Source organism: Chionomys nivalis, chromosome 13 (assembly GCF_950005125.1).
Source record: "Chionomys nivalis chromosome 13, mChiNiv1.1, whole genome shotgun sequence".
Lineage (NCBI taxonomy): Eukaryota > Metazoa > Chordata > Mammalia > Rodentia > Cricetidae > Chionomys > Chionomys nivalis.
The window spans coordinates 54,823,241-54,838,751 of record NC_080098.1 but is presented as its reverse complement, the minus strand read 5'-3'; the positions used below and the strand labels follow the sequence as shown (position 1 = coordinate 54,838,751).

The 15,511-nt window shown below is 43.8% G+C and overlaps 1 protein-coding gene across 1 annotated transcript in view; it reads left to right on the top strand.

Annotated features, from left to right (window-relative positions):
• Bloc1s5 (biogenesis of lysosomal organelles complex 1 subunit 5) overlaps positions 1-15,482 on the top strand; it is a 112,766-nt gene extending 97,284 nt beyond the window's left edge. Inside the window, exons 5-6 of the mRNA XM_057787975.1 lie at positions 6,026-6,234; positions 15,317-15,482. Coding sequence (XP_057643958.1) covers positions 6,026-6,234; positions 15,317-15,341 — 234 coding nt within the window. The 3' untranslated portion in view covers positions 15,342-15,482. The remainder of the gene's footprint in view (positions 1-6,025; positions 6,235-15,316) is intronic.
• The last annotated feature ends 29 nt before the right edge of the window (positions 15,483-15,511 follow it).

The window sequence follows — 15,511 nt, the reverse complement described above, 5'->3', positions numbered from 1 at the left end:
CATTCCACCTTGGTCTCTGCTTCAGTTCCTGCCTCCAGGTTCCCTGCCACAGCTTCCATTGATAATAGATTGACTGTCACCAATGAGCAAATGGACCCTTTCCTCCCTCTAGCTTGATCTGTGATTTATCACAGTAAGAGGGAAGCAGACTAAAGCCGTGGCCTAACAAAATGATAACCTAGGAGACTAGGCTGATGTTGTAAGGAGGCCTCTTGTTTGTTTCCCTGGCCACCTGGCAGATCAGACCCGAAATAACCACACGGAAACTGTATTAATTAATTCACTGCTTGACCAATTACTTAAGCATATTGCTAGCTAACTCTTACATCTAGAATTAACCCATCTCCATCATTTTATATTTTACCACAAGGCTCGTGGCCTCCCGGCAAGGTTTCAACCTATCTATCTCTGGCATCTCCATGGCTTCTTTTCACTTTGCCTTCCTCCTCCCAGCATTCAGTTTAGTCTTCTCCATGTAGCTAAGTTCTGCCCTATCACAGGCTAAGGCAGTTTCTTTATTCACCAATGGTATTCACAGCATACAGAGGGGAATCCCACATCAGGCTGAGGAGCAGGCATGGCCACAAGCCTGGTGGTAAACAGAGGAGCATCTCTGTAGCCACAGGAGAAATCACGGGGACAGAGTCCCCTCATCAACATAGTAGTTGCTCAGATGGTCTCTGCTGTACTCAGACTGATCACCCACTGGGTCAGCACCAATCAGTAAGGAAAAAAACACCCAAAACTATGCTATCCACAAAAAATGTCTCTATCACAAAATCTGAGGTAGGGTTCTTGGATTTTTTTGGTAAATCAATGAATTACAGACATCATTTTAAACCTCAATAGCATTCAAGGAGTAGCTCCCCATGAAATACAATGAATTGTGAGGTGACTGCAGAGGAGAGAACTGAAAAGTAGTCAGACTGTAAAAGGAAATCAATGGGGTACTGAAGAAGTAGAACCAGAAAGATGACATCAAGTTTTCAAGAAGCTTTAGACTTTAGTGGGAAAGAACAGAGTCAGCCCTGCCAAGAATCATTTCAGTAATGGAGAAGACAGACTGGAAGTGGCACACACACACACACACATATGCACACACACACACACACACATTCATGCACAAACATACCATATTACAAAAAGAATCAAAGAATATGGAAATTCCTGTAGTCATGCAATGGCAAGCCAATGCATGTATAGCTGATATTTTTAATTGTTTTATTTGTTTATTCTGTGTGCATGCAGGAGTATGTGTATATGTGCCAGTGTCAGAGGACAACTTGAAGGAATCTCTCTCTCTCTCTGCCATATAAGTATGAGGATCAACCTCAGGTTCTCAGGTTCATTGGCAATCCATTGAGCTATTTCTCAGACTATCTGATATATTTTTAAAACCATCAGAACTAATGGAACAGGTATTATTTTAAAACATATACTTAATTATGTATTTCTCTGCATGTGGGTATGCATGTGGTGGCCAGCAGACAACATCCTGAGGCTGGCTCTAAGTCAGGTAGTCAGGCTTGGCAGCATGTGCCTTTACTCTCTGAGTCATCTTCTTACCCTGGAAAGCTATATTTAAAGAACTAAAATTCCCAGGAACCAGGGAGATGGCTCAGCAGTTAAGAGCACAAGCTGCTCTTCCAGAGAGCCCAGGTTCTGTTCCCACCACACAATGGCAACTCATAGCCAACTGTAACTCCAGTTCCCGGGAATCTTACGCCCTCTACTGGCATCCACAGGCACTGTATGCACATGGTATACAGACTTACATGCAGACAAAACTGAGATTATACCTGGGATAATCTCTGAGTTCAAAGCCAGTGTAAGTTCCAGGATAGTCAGGGCCTAATAGAGAAACCCTGTTTCAAAAAACCAAAATTTCCTAGAAATCTAGATCTCCCGATTAAGATAGACCAACATGTATTAAGCAAAATAAAGAGAATGACAGACAGCACATACCTTGGCTAAAGTTCAGAAACATGTATAAATATAAGCATATAAACAAATAACATCATTCACACACTGAAGGAACTTCCACCCAGGGAAACAGGCTGGTTTTGGAGCAACAGGTGTGTCTACCCTACTTTTTACGAGATAGTGCAAAAGGCAATGAATGATTTTGAGGGGTAAATTTGTGAGCCCAAATTCCTCACAGTCTGGCTGCTCTTCACTTGTCAAGAGCAGAGAGATTCAGAGAGATATAGTTCAGAGAGATCCAGGGCCTGTGAATGTACATCTATGTATTCTTCATGAAAGGACTCAAACAGTGCTCCATAGTCCAGCAGAATCCTGTCACCTGGGGGCTTCTGAGAAATCCCAGGGACCGTGTAATCATGAACTCGGTTGATCAAGGGACAGGCACTGATCCCATACAAGACAGGCCCTCTCACCAGTGAGTCACCAATGGGGAACAGGCTCATGGGCCCCTACCCCTGACTGCTGAACTCTTGGCTCCTGAGAGACTTTGGGTCTCTCAGGAGGTGCCGTTGTCATTAGTTGTGTACACACTGGTGACATTGCCAGGCTCCAATGGATAGATCCAATCCCAAGGCCACACAGACAACTGCAGTCAAACCCGGAGAGACACAAAGAAAACACAAACCCGTGAATGTGGGGAGGAAGTTAGTAGGGGGAGGGGAAGGGGGCAGAATGGGAGGGAGGAAGATGAAAGGTGGTGGGAGTGAGAGCAATTAGGATGCATTATATACTTGTACGAAATTTTCAAAGAACAAGTATAATTAATTAAACAGTAAAACACTTACACACACACACAATCCCAGGAACAATCTCGGACCCACTACATCAGAATCTCACATTTATCAGGCTTTCCGTGTGATTTATACACACATTAAAATCCGAGACCTGAGGCTGAGGAGATGGCTCTCAGTGGGTGGGAACACTTGTTGTGTGAGCATGAGGTCTGGAGTTTGAATCTTCAGCACACACATGAAAAGCTGTTACAGTGCCAGGCACCTGGAACTGTGGTGTTGGGGCTGTGGCAAAGACAGGAGATTGCTGGGGCTCACTGACTGCTAGCCTAGAGCAAAAGTAGCAAGCTCCAGGTTCAGGGGAAAGCGGTAGAGGAGGGTACTTAAAGTCGTCCTCCTCGGCCTTTGGGGGCAAATAGCTATGCATCCAAAGGCACGAGAGCCGGATGGGGAAGGCAATAGTAAACCCAGGATTTGATCAAAATGTAAACCGAGGGCTCTAACAAACACCCAAAATGAATATGTAGAATCAGTTCTTCTCCCTTTCCCCACCTCTGTGTGTGTGTGTGTGTGTGTGTGTGTGTGTGTGTGTATGTGTGTGTGTTGTACATATCATGGCATTTGTGTGGAAGTCAGAGAACAACTTAGGAGAATTAGTTTTTACCTTCCACCATGTGGGGTCTAGAGATGGAATTTAGGTTGCCAGGCTATCTCATTCAGTCAGGCTGACTTCTGTACTCAGCTGTGAGGCAAGTGTGGCAAGTGCAGCCTAGACCTTACCTGCTAATATCTGGGCCTTATGTACTGGTACACAGTGTGTGATAGGCTGGGCACTGGAACACAGTGGGTGATAGGCTGGGCACTGGAACTGATACACAGTGAATGGGAGGCTGGGAACTGGTACACAGTGAATGGGAGGCTGGGTACTGGTACACAGTGGATGGGAGGCTGGGTACTGGTGCACAGTGGATGAGAGGCTGGGTACTGGTATACAGTGGATGAGAGGCTTGGTACTGGTACACAGTGGATGGGAGGCTGGGTACTGGTGCACAGTGGATGGGAGGCTGGGTACTGGTACACAGTGGGTGATAGGCTGGGTACTGATACACAGTGAATGGGAGGCTGGGTACTGGTACACAGTGAATGGGAGGCTGGGTACTGGTACACAGTGGGTGGGAGGCTGGGTACTGGTGCACAGTGGATGGAAGCTGGGTACTTTGTCCCTTACTGCTTATCTGCAAGTAGTCAGTCTGCTCCGTGTCACTTGTTGCCTGTGAGTGTGCTGTCCCCAGTCTCAAGCATGTTAGTAACCAGCACACTGCTTTGCAGAAATGTAAACCAATGCCTTGGAAATAAATGCTGTCAAAAACCTAAACTAGAGAGGTGGAAAGAATGGGTAATAGGACATTAAATGAACCAATTTAAAGATGTTCAATAGAGGCCTTAATGTGGGGATGCTTTACTCTTTAAGTTGGTAGATGTTGATAATATTCTTTAACCTTTTAAAGGTCAAAAATATCCAAATTATGAATTATCTATATGGAAAACTATTTGAGAGGGGGAAATTATATAATAAGAAAGCTAAATTTAAAAGTAAATGAATCAGAGCATAATCTTTATAAAACTAAATGCAAACCAGAGGGGGAAAAAGCAGGCTGATTTTAGACAGTGAAAAGGGCTGCATTGCTAATCATCAATTCAAGAAATATAGGAAGTATAAAAAAGAAATCAAAATTCTTCTGAGCTCCCATTATACTCAAATAAGTAGATTTTTCTAATGATCATCTTTCCAGGAAGTCTGCTTAGTATTTATGAATAGGACCATGCCACACAGATGTCGTAAACACACCCATTGAATTAGGTGCCTACTTGTATTTGTTCCTGTTATTTGTTGATTCAGCTTTCTCTACCCCACCTTCTGTAGCCCAGGATATCCTCAAATTCTCTATGTAACCAAGGCTGCCCTTGAACTCATGACCCTTCTGCCTAAGCCTTCCAAAGACTGGGATTACAGGCATGCACCACCATGCTCAATGATACAGCTACTTAAATTTAAAATATCTAATGACAAATAGCAGCAAGGAAATCATCTTTAAAATTAAAATTGCAAAAGTGGTATGAAGATCTGTTTATTGCACAAAATTCAAATGTATATGTGGTGTGTTGGTGTGTACATATTCATGTGCGTGTGCACAAATGTGGAGGCCAGAGGGTGATGTTGGGCATCTTCCACTGCCACTCTCCACATTATTATTAGTAGTATCAATTGGAAATAAAGTCTCTTATTGAGTATGGACTTCCCCAGTTTGGCAAGACTAGTTAGCCAGTGAACTCCAGGGTTCTTCTAGTCCTTAATTCCCCAATGGGTGCTAGGATTGCTGATCTATGCCACTATGTCCTTTATACATGGGTGCTAAAGATTGGAACTGGGGCGTCAGTCTAGTGTGGCTAGTACTTTAGTAGCTGGGCCAAAACCATGTAGTTTTTTTTTTTTTTTTTTTTTTTTGTAGGTTTTAATTGTCCCCTACTGGTCTATGTGGTAATGCCTTGGTCCCTCTCCTGAAATACTATGGGGAGCTGGGCAAAACTTGAAGACATAGAGCATCATGGGAAGTCCATAGATCATTAAGGATGTGTCCAGAAAGGGGATGGTAGCACCCCCCCCCCCATTTTCTCCTTTGCTTCCCAGCCATGAGGTGAGTGGCATTGCTTTAGTGAATGCTCTTGCCATGACATCATAATGTGTTGTCACCTCAGGCCCAAAGCCAGAAGCCAATAGAGAGCCAAAACAAACCATACCTTTTGTAATTAAATTATATTAAGTACTTGTCATGGAAGGGAACTGACTAATTCGCATAGAATATGATGCCTTAGTGAATGCATCGGCAGATGATTCACTGAAAGTTATTAACAGGTGAAAGAGGTAATGGACTCTCACACTCTATGTTCATGGCTGAGTTCTCCAACCTCTAAGATATCAATCACATTATCTGGCTGACTTAGATTATATGGTTCAGTTTTATTAAGTCTCATGTCAAGCATTCACTCTGTTATCTCTCTGCCTCTGCTACTCCACTTGGCCATGTCACAAGCTGACGAAGTCCATCTCTCTGTATGCTTTGAGGATGAACCATACAATAAAACATACTTGGTATGTCACAATGGCCTCCAGTGGATGCTCAAAGCTACCAGCAATAATGTTAAACCACCCTGATCCGGTTCACTGCCCACTCATTTCTAGACCTCCATTTCAGACCTTCTCCGCCCTCCCAAACCTCAACTACATCCTCTGTCTTCAATTCCCACTCCAGATATTGTTTCCCATTAAAGCCAGAGAGTGGAAGACGCTGGAAGAGGACAGATGCAAGTTCCCCAAACCATCATCCACCCGCCTCTCTGGATCTATGCTTACCCATTGTGTCTGCGCACATCACAGGCAACATCCGTGCTCTGTGTTGCCTGGGCACATCCCCGTACACTCAACCAGTTTCAAGTCGTCACCCTTGGGATGCAAAATCAGGTGGGTTGACTTTTCTTTCATGGTGAGAAAACAAAACACTCTTAGTCGCCCTCCTCACTTCGTTTTCCTTAACAAGGTAAGTTCTTGAAAGTGCCACGTGCCCTCATTGTGCCCATTCCTCTGTCAGCTCTCAAAGAGCTCCCATCAGATTTTTATTGCGCCTCCTGAAATGACTATTCTCAAGGTCACCATCTATACATTGCCTAATCCAGAGAGTTTATTCTATTTCTCCTCTCGGAGGGTGGCTTGTCTGCTTGTTGGCTAAATTGGGACACATTTAAGAATGACTAGAGAGGCAAACTCTCAAACTATTTAAAGAGAGCCTTCCTTAGACTGAATAAACCTATTGGGGTTTTGCTTGTTTGTTGTCATTTTGTCTTTTTGGTTACAAGGTTTCACGTAGCCCAGGCTACCATTAAATTTGATATGTACTTAAGGGTGACCTTGAATTCTTGATCCTCTTGGCTGTACCTCTCTAGTGCTGGGGTAGCATGCATGCATGCATGTACATGCATGCGTGTGTGTGCGTGTGTATGTGTGTGTGTGTATGTGTTTTGTGACCATATCCAGCTAGTAGAGTTTATTTAAACAATGCAAATTAAGAATGATCCACAAACCAGGTAGCTAGTAGACCTTGGCAACAACATCTGACACATTTACAAAAACTGAAGTGAAGCATTGTTGGTGGAGGGTTCTGTCCAGCCTGGTCCCAAAATAATCACACAGGCTGTATTAATTAAAACACTGCTTGGCCAATAGCCTAAGTATATTGCTAGCTAGCTCTTATATCTTAAATTAACCCATTTCCTTTATTTTATATTTTACCATGAGGCTTGTGGCCTACTGACAAGGTTCTGGCTGGCAGCTTGCATCTTTCTCCTCTGGCAGCCACATGGCATCTCACTGACTCCACCTACTTTCTCCCAGCATTCAGTTTAGTTTTTCTGCCTAACTCTATTCTGCCCTATCACAGACCAAAGTAGCTTCTTTATTCATTAATCAATAAAAGCAGCACATATACCGAAGGACTTCCTACATCATCTAGAGATTTGCATTGGTATGGATCTTGGTTTATTGATACATATTTAAGATCAATTTTGTTATATGTATATTTCTGCTCTTGACTAAGGTATTGTGTTTATGCAGCTCATTTAAAAATGTAATGTATAATTACTAAACAGGCTAATAGATAATCATCTGTGCTGGTCAGGCTTATAGTCATGTTAGTTAAGTTTTCTAGATATACAAAGATATGTTTCAGGCCAGGCAGTGGTGGCGCATATCTGTAATCCCAGCACTCAGGAGGCAGAGGCAGACGGATCTTTGTGAGTTCGAGGCCAGCCTGTTCTACAAGAGCTAGTTCCAGGACAGGCTCCAAAGCTAGAAACCCTGTCTCAAAAAAAAAAAAAAAAAAAAAAAAAAAAAAAAAAAAAAAAAAAAAGATATATTTCAGTTAGATAATCTTCAAACCTTTCAAAGACCTAAGGAATATAGCATTTAAAATATTTTAAGAACTTAGGACTTTTCATGACATGAGACACATCTGCTCTTGGCAGCATCATTTGCTACAAGAGGATGGTAGACATCGAAGACACTTCTTATAGAGTTTGCTAGCCATTTGGGCATGAAGCTGCTCTTGCACGACTGCTTGACTGAACTTGCAGGGTCCACAGAAAAATGACTGCTAAAGCTGCCTAAAGAAGGTGAGACAGTTCTTGGGGTTCCTGCTTCATGAAAGAGTTTGCTAGACATTCTGCAGGCAGAAGAAAGTGACTGACAAACTGCCAATACAGGTGTAACTGTGTTTGAAATTTCCTGCTTCATGGAAAAGTCTGCCAGATACTATGGGCCTGTTGGTTCAAGATGGATGCCTAGAAGAATGTTACAGAAGAACTTTGGGTGACTGTCTGTGCAGCGAGATGTCTCTGTCAATTATAAAGTTTTGGAAGATGCTTACAATGTACTTTCTGATTACTTAGGTAATATTATATCCTTCTGGAGTCTTTGATGGAGTTGAAGAATAGATAGTTATAATTTTCCTTAGTTATGATAAAAGATAAAGTAGATAAAAATATTGTAACTATGAGTCTTGCTTGATACCTGTTTTGTCATATGTCATTTTACTATGTCAAAGTTAAAACCTTCCTTTTTATTTAGACAGAAAAGGGGAGATGATATAGGAAGTCCTTCTGTATATGTGGTGTTTTTATTGATTAATTAATAAAGAACCTACTGTGGCCTGTGATAGGGCAGAATAGAGCTAGGCAGGAAAACTAAACTGAATGCTGGGAGAAAGTAGGTGGAGTCAGTGAGATGCCATGAAGCCGCCCGAGGAGAAAGATGCGAGTTGCCAGCTGAAACCTTGCCAGTAGGCCACTCGCCTCATAGTAAAATATAAAACAATGGAAATGGGCTAATTTAAGGTATAAGAGCTAGCTAGCAATATACTTAAGCTATTGGCCAAGCAGTGTTTTAATTAATACAGTCTGTGTGATTATTTCGGGTCTGAGTGACCGGGAACGAATGAGCCGCCTCTGACAATAAGGCATAGTTTTCATTGGCTACAGCTTAGTTAATCAATCAGTCAATGGATTATAGCTCAATTAGATAAGTGGCTCCAGGGCCTCCAGCAACCAGCCAAAACATAGTCACTGTGGCTAACTTCTTTGTTAGTTTGGGCTGTTTGCCTGTCCTGTTTAGGAACCCAGTTCAAATCAATCGTCCTCTGCAAATTAGAATCAGAAAAACCAAGTCACTAGGCATGAACTGGGACTGTTCTTGGAAAAGCAAATCTTCTGGTAGATTTGAAGCAGCTGCTCACTGCTTTCTTGTTATTCTATTTGTGTCTCTATTTGGTTAACAGTGATCAGGCCTTCCTCTCCCTTCCTGGTTGCTCCTAGTCAGTCTTTCCCTCACGTCTCATCTGCTGGCTTTGAAACAGTAAGAGCCCCTCCCCTCTTCCCAGCAGCTCAACTCAGACTTCCACAGTGATCTCACTCATCTTACAACTTTAAATGCTACCTCCACCCTAATGCTTCTCAAATGAAGCGTTTATTATTATTTTTTATTATTATTATGTATGCTGGCCAACACCTCTTCTCTGGACTGAAATATCTGTGTGCCAACTCCAGGTATTAATGTGGGATATTTTTCTGCATATGTGTTGCTTTTATTGGTTAATAAAGAAGCGGTGTTGGCCTATGGCAGGGCAAAATACAGCCAGGCTGGAAGAGTTGTATATGTAGAAGAGAGTAGGCAGAGTCAACAAGACGCCATGTAGCTGCCGAAGGAGGACACGCCAGAACCATACTAGTGGACCACAGCCTCATGGCAATACACAGATTGATAGAAATAGGTTAATTTAAGATGTAAGAGTTACTTAATAAGAATCCTGAGCTAATAGGCCAAGCAGTGTTGTCATTAATATAGTTTCTGTGTGATTATTCGGGTCTATATGGCCAGGGATGAAGGGCAGTCTCTGCCTACAAGGTATCTGCACACATCTCCAGTTCCTGTGTTCAGTACTGAGTGACTCTGACATATTTCTACTGATGACAACTCAGTTCTCCTGGTTGCTGTAGCTAAATCCAACAACATGATCCTGACTCCTCTCTGTCCCACAGTTCTCAGTCCACATCTGCCCATTCATTAATCCTATTGGCAGCTACATCAAAACAGCTACGGGATTCAACTGCTTCTCACCACCTAGAACTGCTTCCACCCTGGTCTAAGTCACAGGCATCTCCTATGGCACAATTGAGACAGGTCCTTCACTGGCCCCTGGCATCTCCCCTAGTGATGCTATTGACCCAGAAATGAGATGGTGTCATCATTCTGCTGATAGTCCTCTAAGGACATCCCTTCTCGGTCATGGAAGCTAAGTTCACACTACAAACTGTCTCATCTTGTGCTTCTGACCCCTCACTACCCCTAGTAATACTTGCCCCTCAATTTTTTCTACTCAAGAGTTTTTGTAGATGCTGTTCTCTGAGCTAAAGTTTTCTTCCTCCAAATGATCTTATGTGCTATTCTTCATCTTCTATTAGAAGTTTAAACTCTGTCACCTTGAACCCCAAACTTTAATATCCCATCCCTATTTTCCCTTTGCATTTACCACAAATAAAATGTTTTTTCTCTCTCTGTTATTCCCTCCTCTCTCTCTCTCTCTCTCTCTCTCTCTCTCTCTCTCTCTCTCTCTCTCTCCTCTTCCCCTCCCTCCCTCCCTTTCTTCCTTCCTTCCTTCTCTCTTTTCTTTTCTTTTCTTTTCTTTTCTTTTCTTTTCTTTTCTTTTTTTCTAGGACTGTGTTTGAACCTAGGTCAGTCAATACTAATGTTGGGCAAGCACTTGACTTCTTTGCTGGTAAAATGGCTCAGTCGGTAAAAGCTCTTACACAAGCCCGACAATCTGAGTTTGATACCCAGAACCATGGTTGAAAAGAGAATCAATTTTCACAAACTGTCCAATGATCTCCAAATGCACACTGTGGCCCATGTGCCCCCCCCCCAGAGACAGAGAGACAGAGAGACACACAGAGAGAGACAGATGCAGTTTTATATTCATTGGAGGGGTATATAAATTTAGTATTCACCAAACATAGTTGAATCAGCACCTATTTCCAGGTGCTCCTCAGTCCAGTCATTACCTTCTCCAAGAGCACCAGAGGCAGCACCACTGAACCTCAGTGCTTCGAAGCCTTGGAAATTGGGCCAGGACATCCATATTGTTTTCAAGAGCTAAGTGATTCTGGGGCAACCACAATGGAGAGCCACTGTGTTAGTCAAACCATTTTCCTGGATTCTGAGTTTGGAATAGTCTTCTGAGATTCAGGCAGCCCATTCAGGCAGCCCGTTACAGCTGTCTGCTGAGCACAATGAGAGAAATAGATCTCTATGCCAAACCAGTACATTGCAGAGCCACGGAGATGGCTGTCAGCAATGACTAGCAGGGGAAGGTTGGCAGGAACCAGGGCAATGGTTGGTGGGCTTGTGCCTCTGTTTGCTGGCCCTGAGTGCAGGGTTTCTGTGGGAGGAGTACAGAGGAGCCTCCATGGAAGCATCCAGCAGTCAAAGGGCTGAGAGATGGTGGCTGCGAAGAAGAACCAGTATCAGTACAGACTCAGTGAGCCAGTGGGGAGTGGGAGCCAGGCTTCTGTGGACTTCGCCAGACAACATAGACCTCAGTCGCCACAATTCATTCAACAGAGAAGCTTTCTGTCTTCTCCCCGCTGTCCACAATGATCTCATATGGATTTCAAAAGCTTTTCTCTTCCATTAGAGTCCCGGATCTATTATGTTATAATGTGTTTGTCTGTACTTATTAACTATTCAGGAGGCTGTGTTGTTCAAGAGCTTATGTGGGTAATGAGTAAATATTAAGTTCCTTACACCATTTTAAAACACTGAAAACGGCACTACTTCCCTGAGTGATCCCAGACAGAGAAATTGCTTTGTTCTTTAGATTTTTTTTTCTTCTGGTGATCATAATGATCTCTTTGACCTCCTCTCCATATCCCATATTTGAGCAATCACAAAAGTTAATTTTTTTTAAAAAAAAGAACGTAATGTCATTTTTTAGAGGCACCTTCTAGAATGTTCTGAAAGTTAGATCAAGCGGATGTATTTACTTTCGGTCCCTGCTTAAAAGCAGCATTTCAAGCCCAATAATAACTCAGGATACACCTGTTACATTAGTGCAAGTTTCAGTTTCTGAGCTTTTTGTGGGGCCCTCCTTTCAGAGTGCTATTTTAGGGGTATGTGGCACTGGGAGGAGGTGGGACCTGAAAGTTGCAGTTTCTCCTGCTTGGTAGTGATTTCTCCTGCTTCAGTTTTCATGGGATACCCTGGGACACAGAAAGCTTTGTAATCAGGGGGCTTCACCAGCCACCGACGGACTACTACTGGAAGAGCCTGCAACCCCATAAAGGCTCAAAATACACAATCAAAAGATGGTGTGCCGAGACGTCTTTGTTCAGTAATGACCCCCATGTTCACGGCTGGTTTACTTGGGACACCTTCTCAAGGAAGTCAGCCTCTGAGAGTAGACAGCTAGGATTTTCCAGCTGTTCATTTCATAAACAGGTGTCAAATGCCTGCTGAGAACCAGACATCTTCTTCACAATCCTCACGCCACGGAGCTGCCACACTGAGCAAGGTCTGCTACACAAAGAAACGGTAGCAGCAGGAACCAGTGTTCTGTTAAGGAGCCTGGAAAGGATAATTTGGCACAGGTACACAGTGCAGGAGTTCCTTCCTTCTGGGACCAGACAAGTCCTTCTTGGAGATAGGTCGTGAGGTGCTGAATGCCAAGGACGAGTGTACAGCTCTGGGGATGAACGAGGTCTCCAAGAGAGTGAGTGTAGATAGAAGGCCTTTTGGAGACTAAGCCCCAGGAAAATAACGTGAAGAGGGAGCCTGAGGAGTAGTGGATGGGAAAGTGAATCAGAGAAGTTGAAGAGGATGGCAGATGTGTGAGTGTCACTCATTCAGGTGGAGTGAGTGTCGATTGTGTCAACCCCGCAGAGAAGCCCAGAGGGATGAAGAGAATGGAGTGTTCACAATCAGACTGGGATGCCTTCATGCTAATCTGCTTTCTGCCACTACAATAAATACCTGAGACATATACAGAGAAAAGTATTGAGACTCACAGGCTTGGAGGTTCTGGGCAATGATGAGCCATCACCTCAAGAGCCATAGAATGAGAGATGGGGGTCCTGAGATCTGTGAAGATACACCTCCAATGATCTTACCCCCTCCCTTCTCTGAAAGTGCCACCACCTTCCAACAGCACCACTTTGGACCTCCAACACATGAACCCACATAGGGGACATTCAAGACTCAAACCATAGCATCTTTATTCAGATATTAGATACAGTATACATCTTAGATTTCCTGTTATGAGGGATAGCACCTAGATGCTGCAGTCGCCAGGAATAAAGACAGGAAGGAGTGAAGAGAGATTCTGTTAGCTGGAAGGAACCACAGTCTTCAGGGACATAAAGCGAGTGTCCTGGAAGAATGGCAAAAACTAGAAGGGCAGATGGAGCCACACTCAGTAGAATCAATATCAGTATAATGAGAGATGGCGTTCTGTAGACAGGAGGGAGTGATTCAGTAAAGGAAGTCACTTGCCTTCCTTCTCAACTGCAAGACTCGTGTCAAACAACCAGCAGTCAATGCTTGAGAGGGTTCCCAGTGCTCCGCTTTATGCCATTGGTTCTCAACCTTCTAATTCTGTGACTCTTTAATACAGCTCCTTATGTTGTGGTGACCATAAATTATTTTTGTTGCTACTTCATAACTAATTTTTTGTAAATTGAGACTGATTTTTTTGTTTCCTGGCCACCCAGGCCTGACTAATCACACAGAAATTATATTAATTACAACAGTTTGGTCTATTAGCTCAGGCTTCTTATTAACTAACTCTTATATCTTAAATTAACCCATTTCTATTAATCTATGTATCACCATAAGGCTGTGGTCTACTGGTAAGATTCCGGCATCTTTCTCCTTTTGCAGCTACATGGCATCTGCCTGACTCTACCTTCCTTCTCCCTGCATTCAATTTAATTTTCCCCTCCTAGCTCTATTCTACCCTGTCATAGGTCAAACCAGCTGCTTTATTAACCAATGGTAAGAAAACATTCACAGCATACAGAGGGGAATCCCACATCAAATTTTGCTACTGCTATGAATCGTAATATAAATATCTGATATGCAGGAGACCTGGTATGCAACCTCCAAAGGGGTCACAACCCACAGATTGAGAACCACTGCTCTATGCAGATGAAAAAGGCGCTGATATTATAAACAGTGTGTATGGTGATCTTCTGTTGATATTTATCAGCAGCACAGCGAGAAGGGTTGAGAGGTATGAAGTATTGAGGGCATAAAGTTTCGAGCTCAACCTCCACAGCTTACTGGACAGAATCACTGGACAGAATCATTGGGTTTTTAGCCACTAGTAAGTTTCACAGGACAAGAGGCATGTTGGAGGTGCATCACAGGAAGCCTTGAACTGCAAACCGAGGGATTTCTATTTTAGGCTGTATGCCGAGGCCACTGGGCAGGGAGGGGGTGCTGGTCCAAGTTTGAGCATCAAACTACCATAGTTAAGACCATTTGAGCAAAGGAAGCTCTTTGGTCCCCTCCTGTCACAGGCAAGCTCAGGTCCGTTCAGGTCAGGAAAGTGGGAAGAAGTGCTTGTTTGAAACCTGCTGTCTTAGAATTCAAGGATACAAAGGAAGAGAAGGAGTGAGCAAGAGATGCTGCCTGAAGTCCCGAAAGAATAGTTTTGGAAATTCGGTGTTTGGCAAACCACAGTTAAACATTTGCAGGAGGCTCAACCTACGATGAGGAGCGCGGTTACAGATGCTGCCAGTTTCCCCTGTTGCTAACCCAGGAATAAAGGTTTTTGGTCTAGAGAGGTTGTGACTAATAAAAGCCAGGTGATTCTCAGAAATGCTGCTGAGAAGCCCCGATTTTAAAAATCATCATCTACATTTCTTACAATGTCAATTTCTTTTCCATTGGCATAGATCAGAGCGCTGGGAACACTCTCAAGTGTTCATGTTGGTGTTGCAATCTTCCTAATTTAACTTCAGTTTCTCAAGGTGGGGCCGGGAGCTCTGATTGCCACCTGCCATGAGATTAGCGTGTTGGCGTGAGTTATACCTCAGTCCAGGCAATGGCTCTCAGCCATGCTCAAGGCCGGTTTAGTCAGAGCAGCTGGCGGCATTCATTTTTGTAGCCACTGTGAGTTAGAACGCATATGGCAGGAAGAAGGGGCCGCTCTGACTGCCTTTCTTTTTCACCCTAAGTGAGGGCTGGGCTGAATAACAGGGAGGCGCTCTTAGGAAATGGTTTCATCACAGCCCCTAAGGCCAGGCCCTCAAATCACAGTTCAGTTCTGGCTAAGAACCTGACTCATGCGAGTGAAACCCCACCCACTTTTGCCCGTTTTCCTCCTTTCTGCTGACAGCAGCTCAAGGTGGTCCTGAAATCTCGGGGTCTTGGTGTGTGATTAGATCAACAGAGGCTGCCACTGCCCCGTGCCTTCACTGCTTGGCCTTTTCGTTCCCAACAGGGAAACGAAGGGAAAAGGCTGCTGAGGGACTTGGAAAGGTGCTCCGCGAGATGGACCGGAATTGGACTGGGATAGCGCTGGAGGTGCTGCACGAAGGACATCAGGATCTGAACGAGGTCTTCCCTGACGCTTTCAGCAGAACGCCGCTAGTTGCCCCGGGAGGTCGGGCAGGCCATGAGGCGTGCCCAGGCGAGC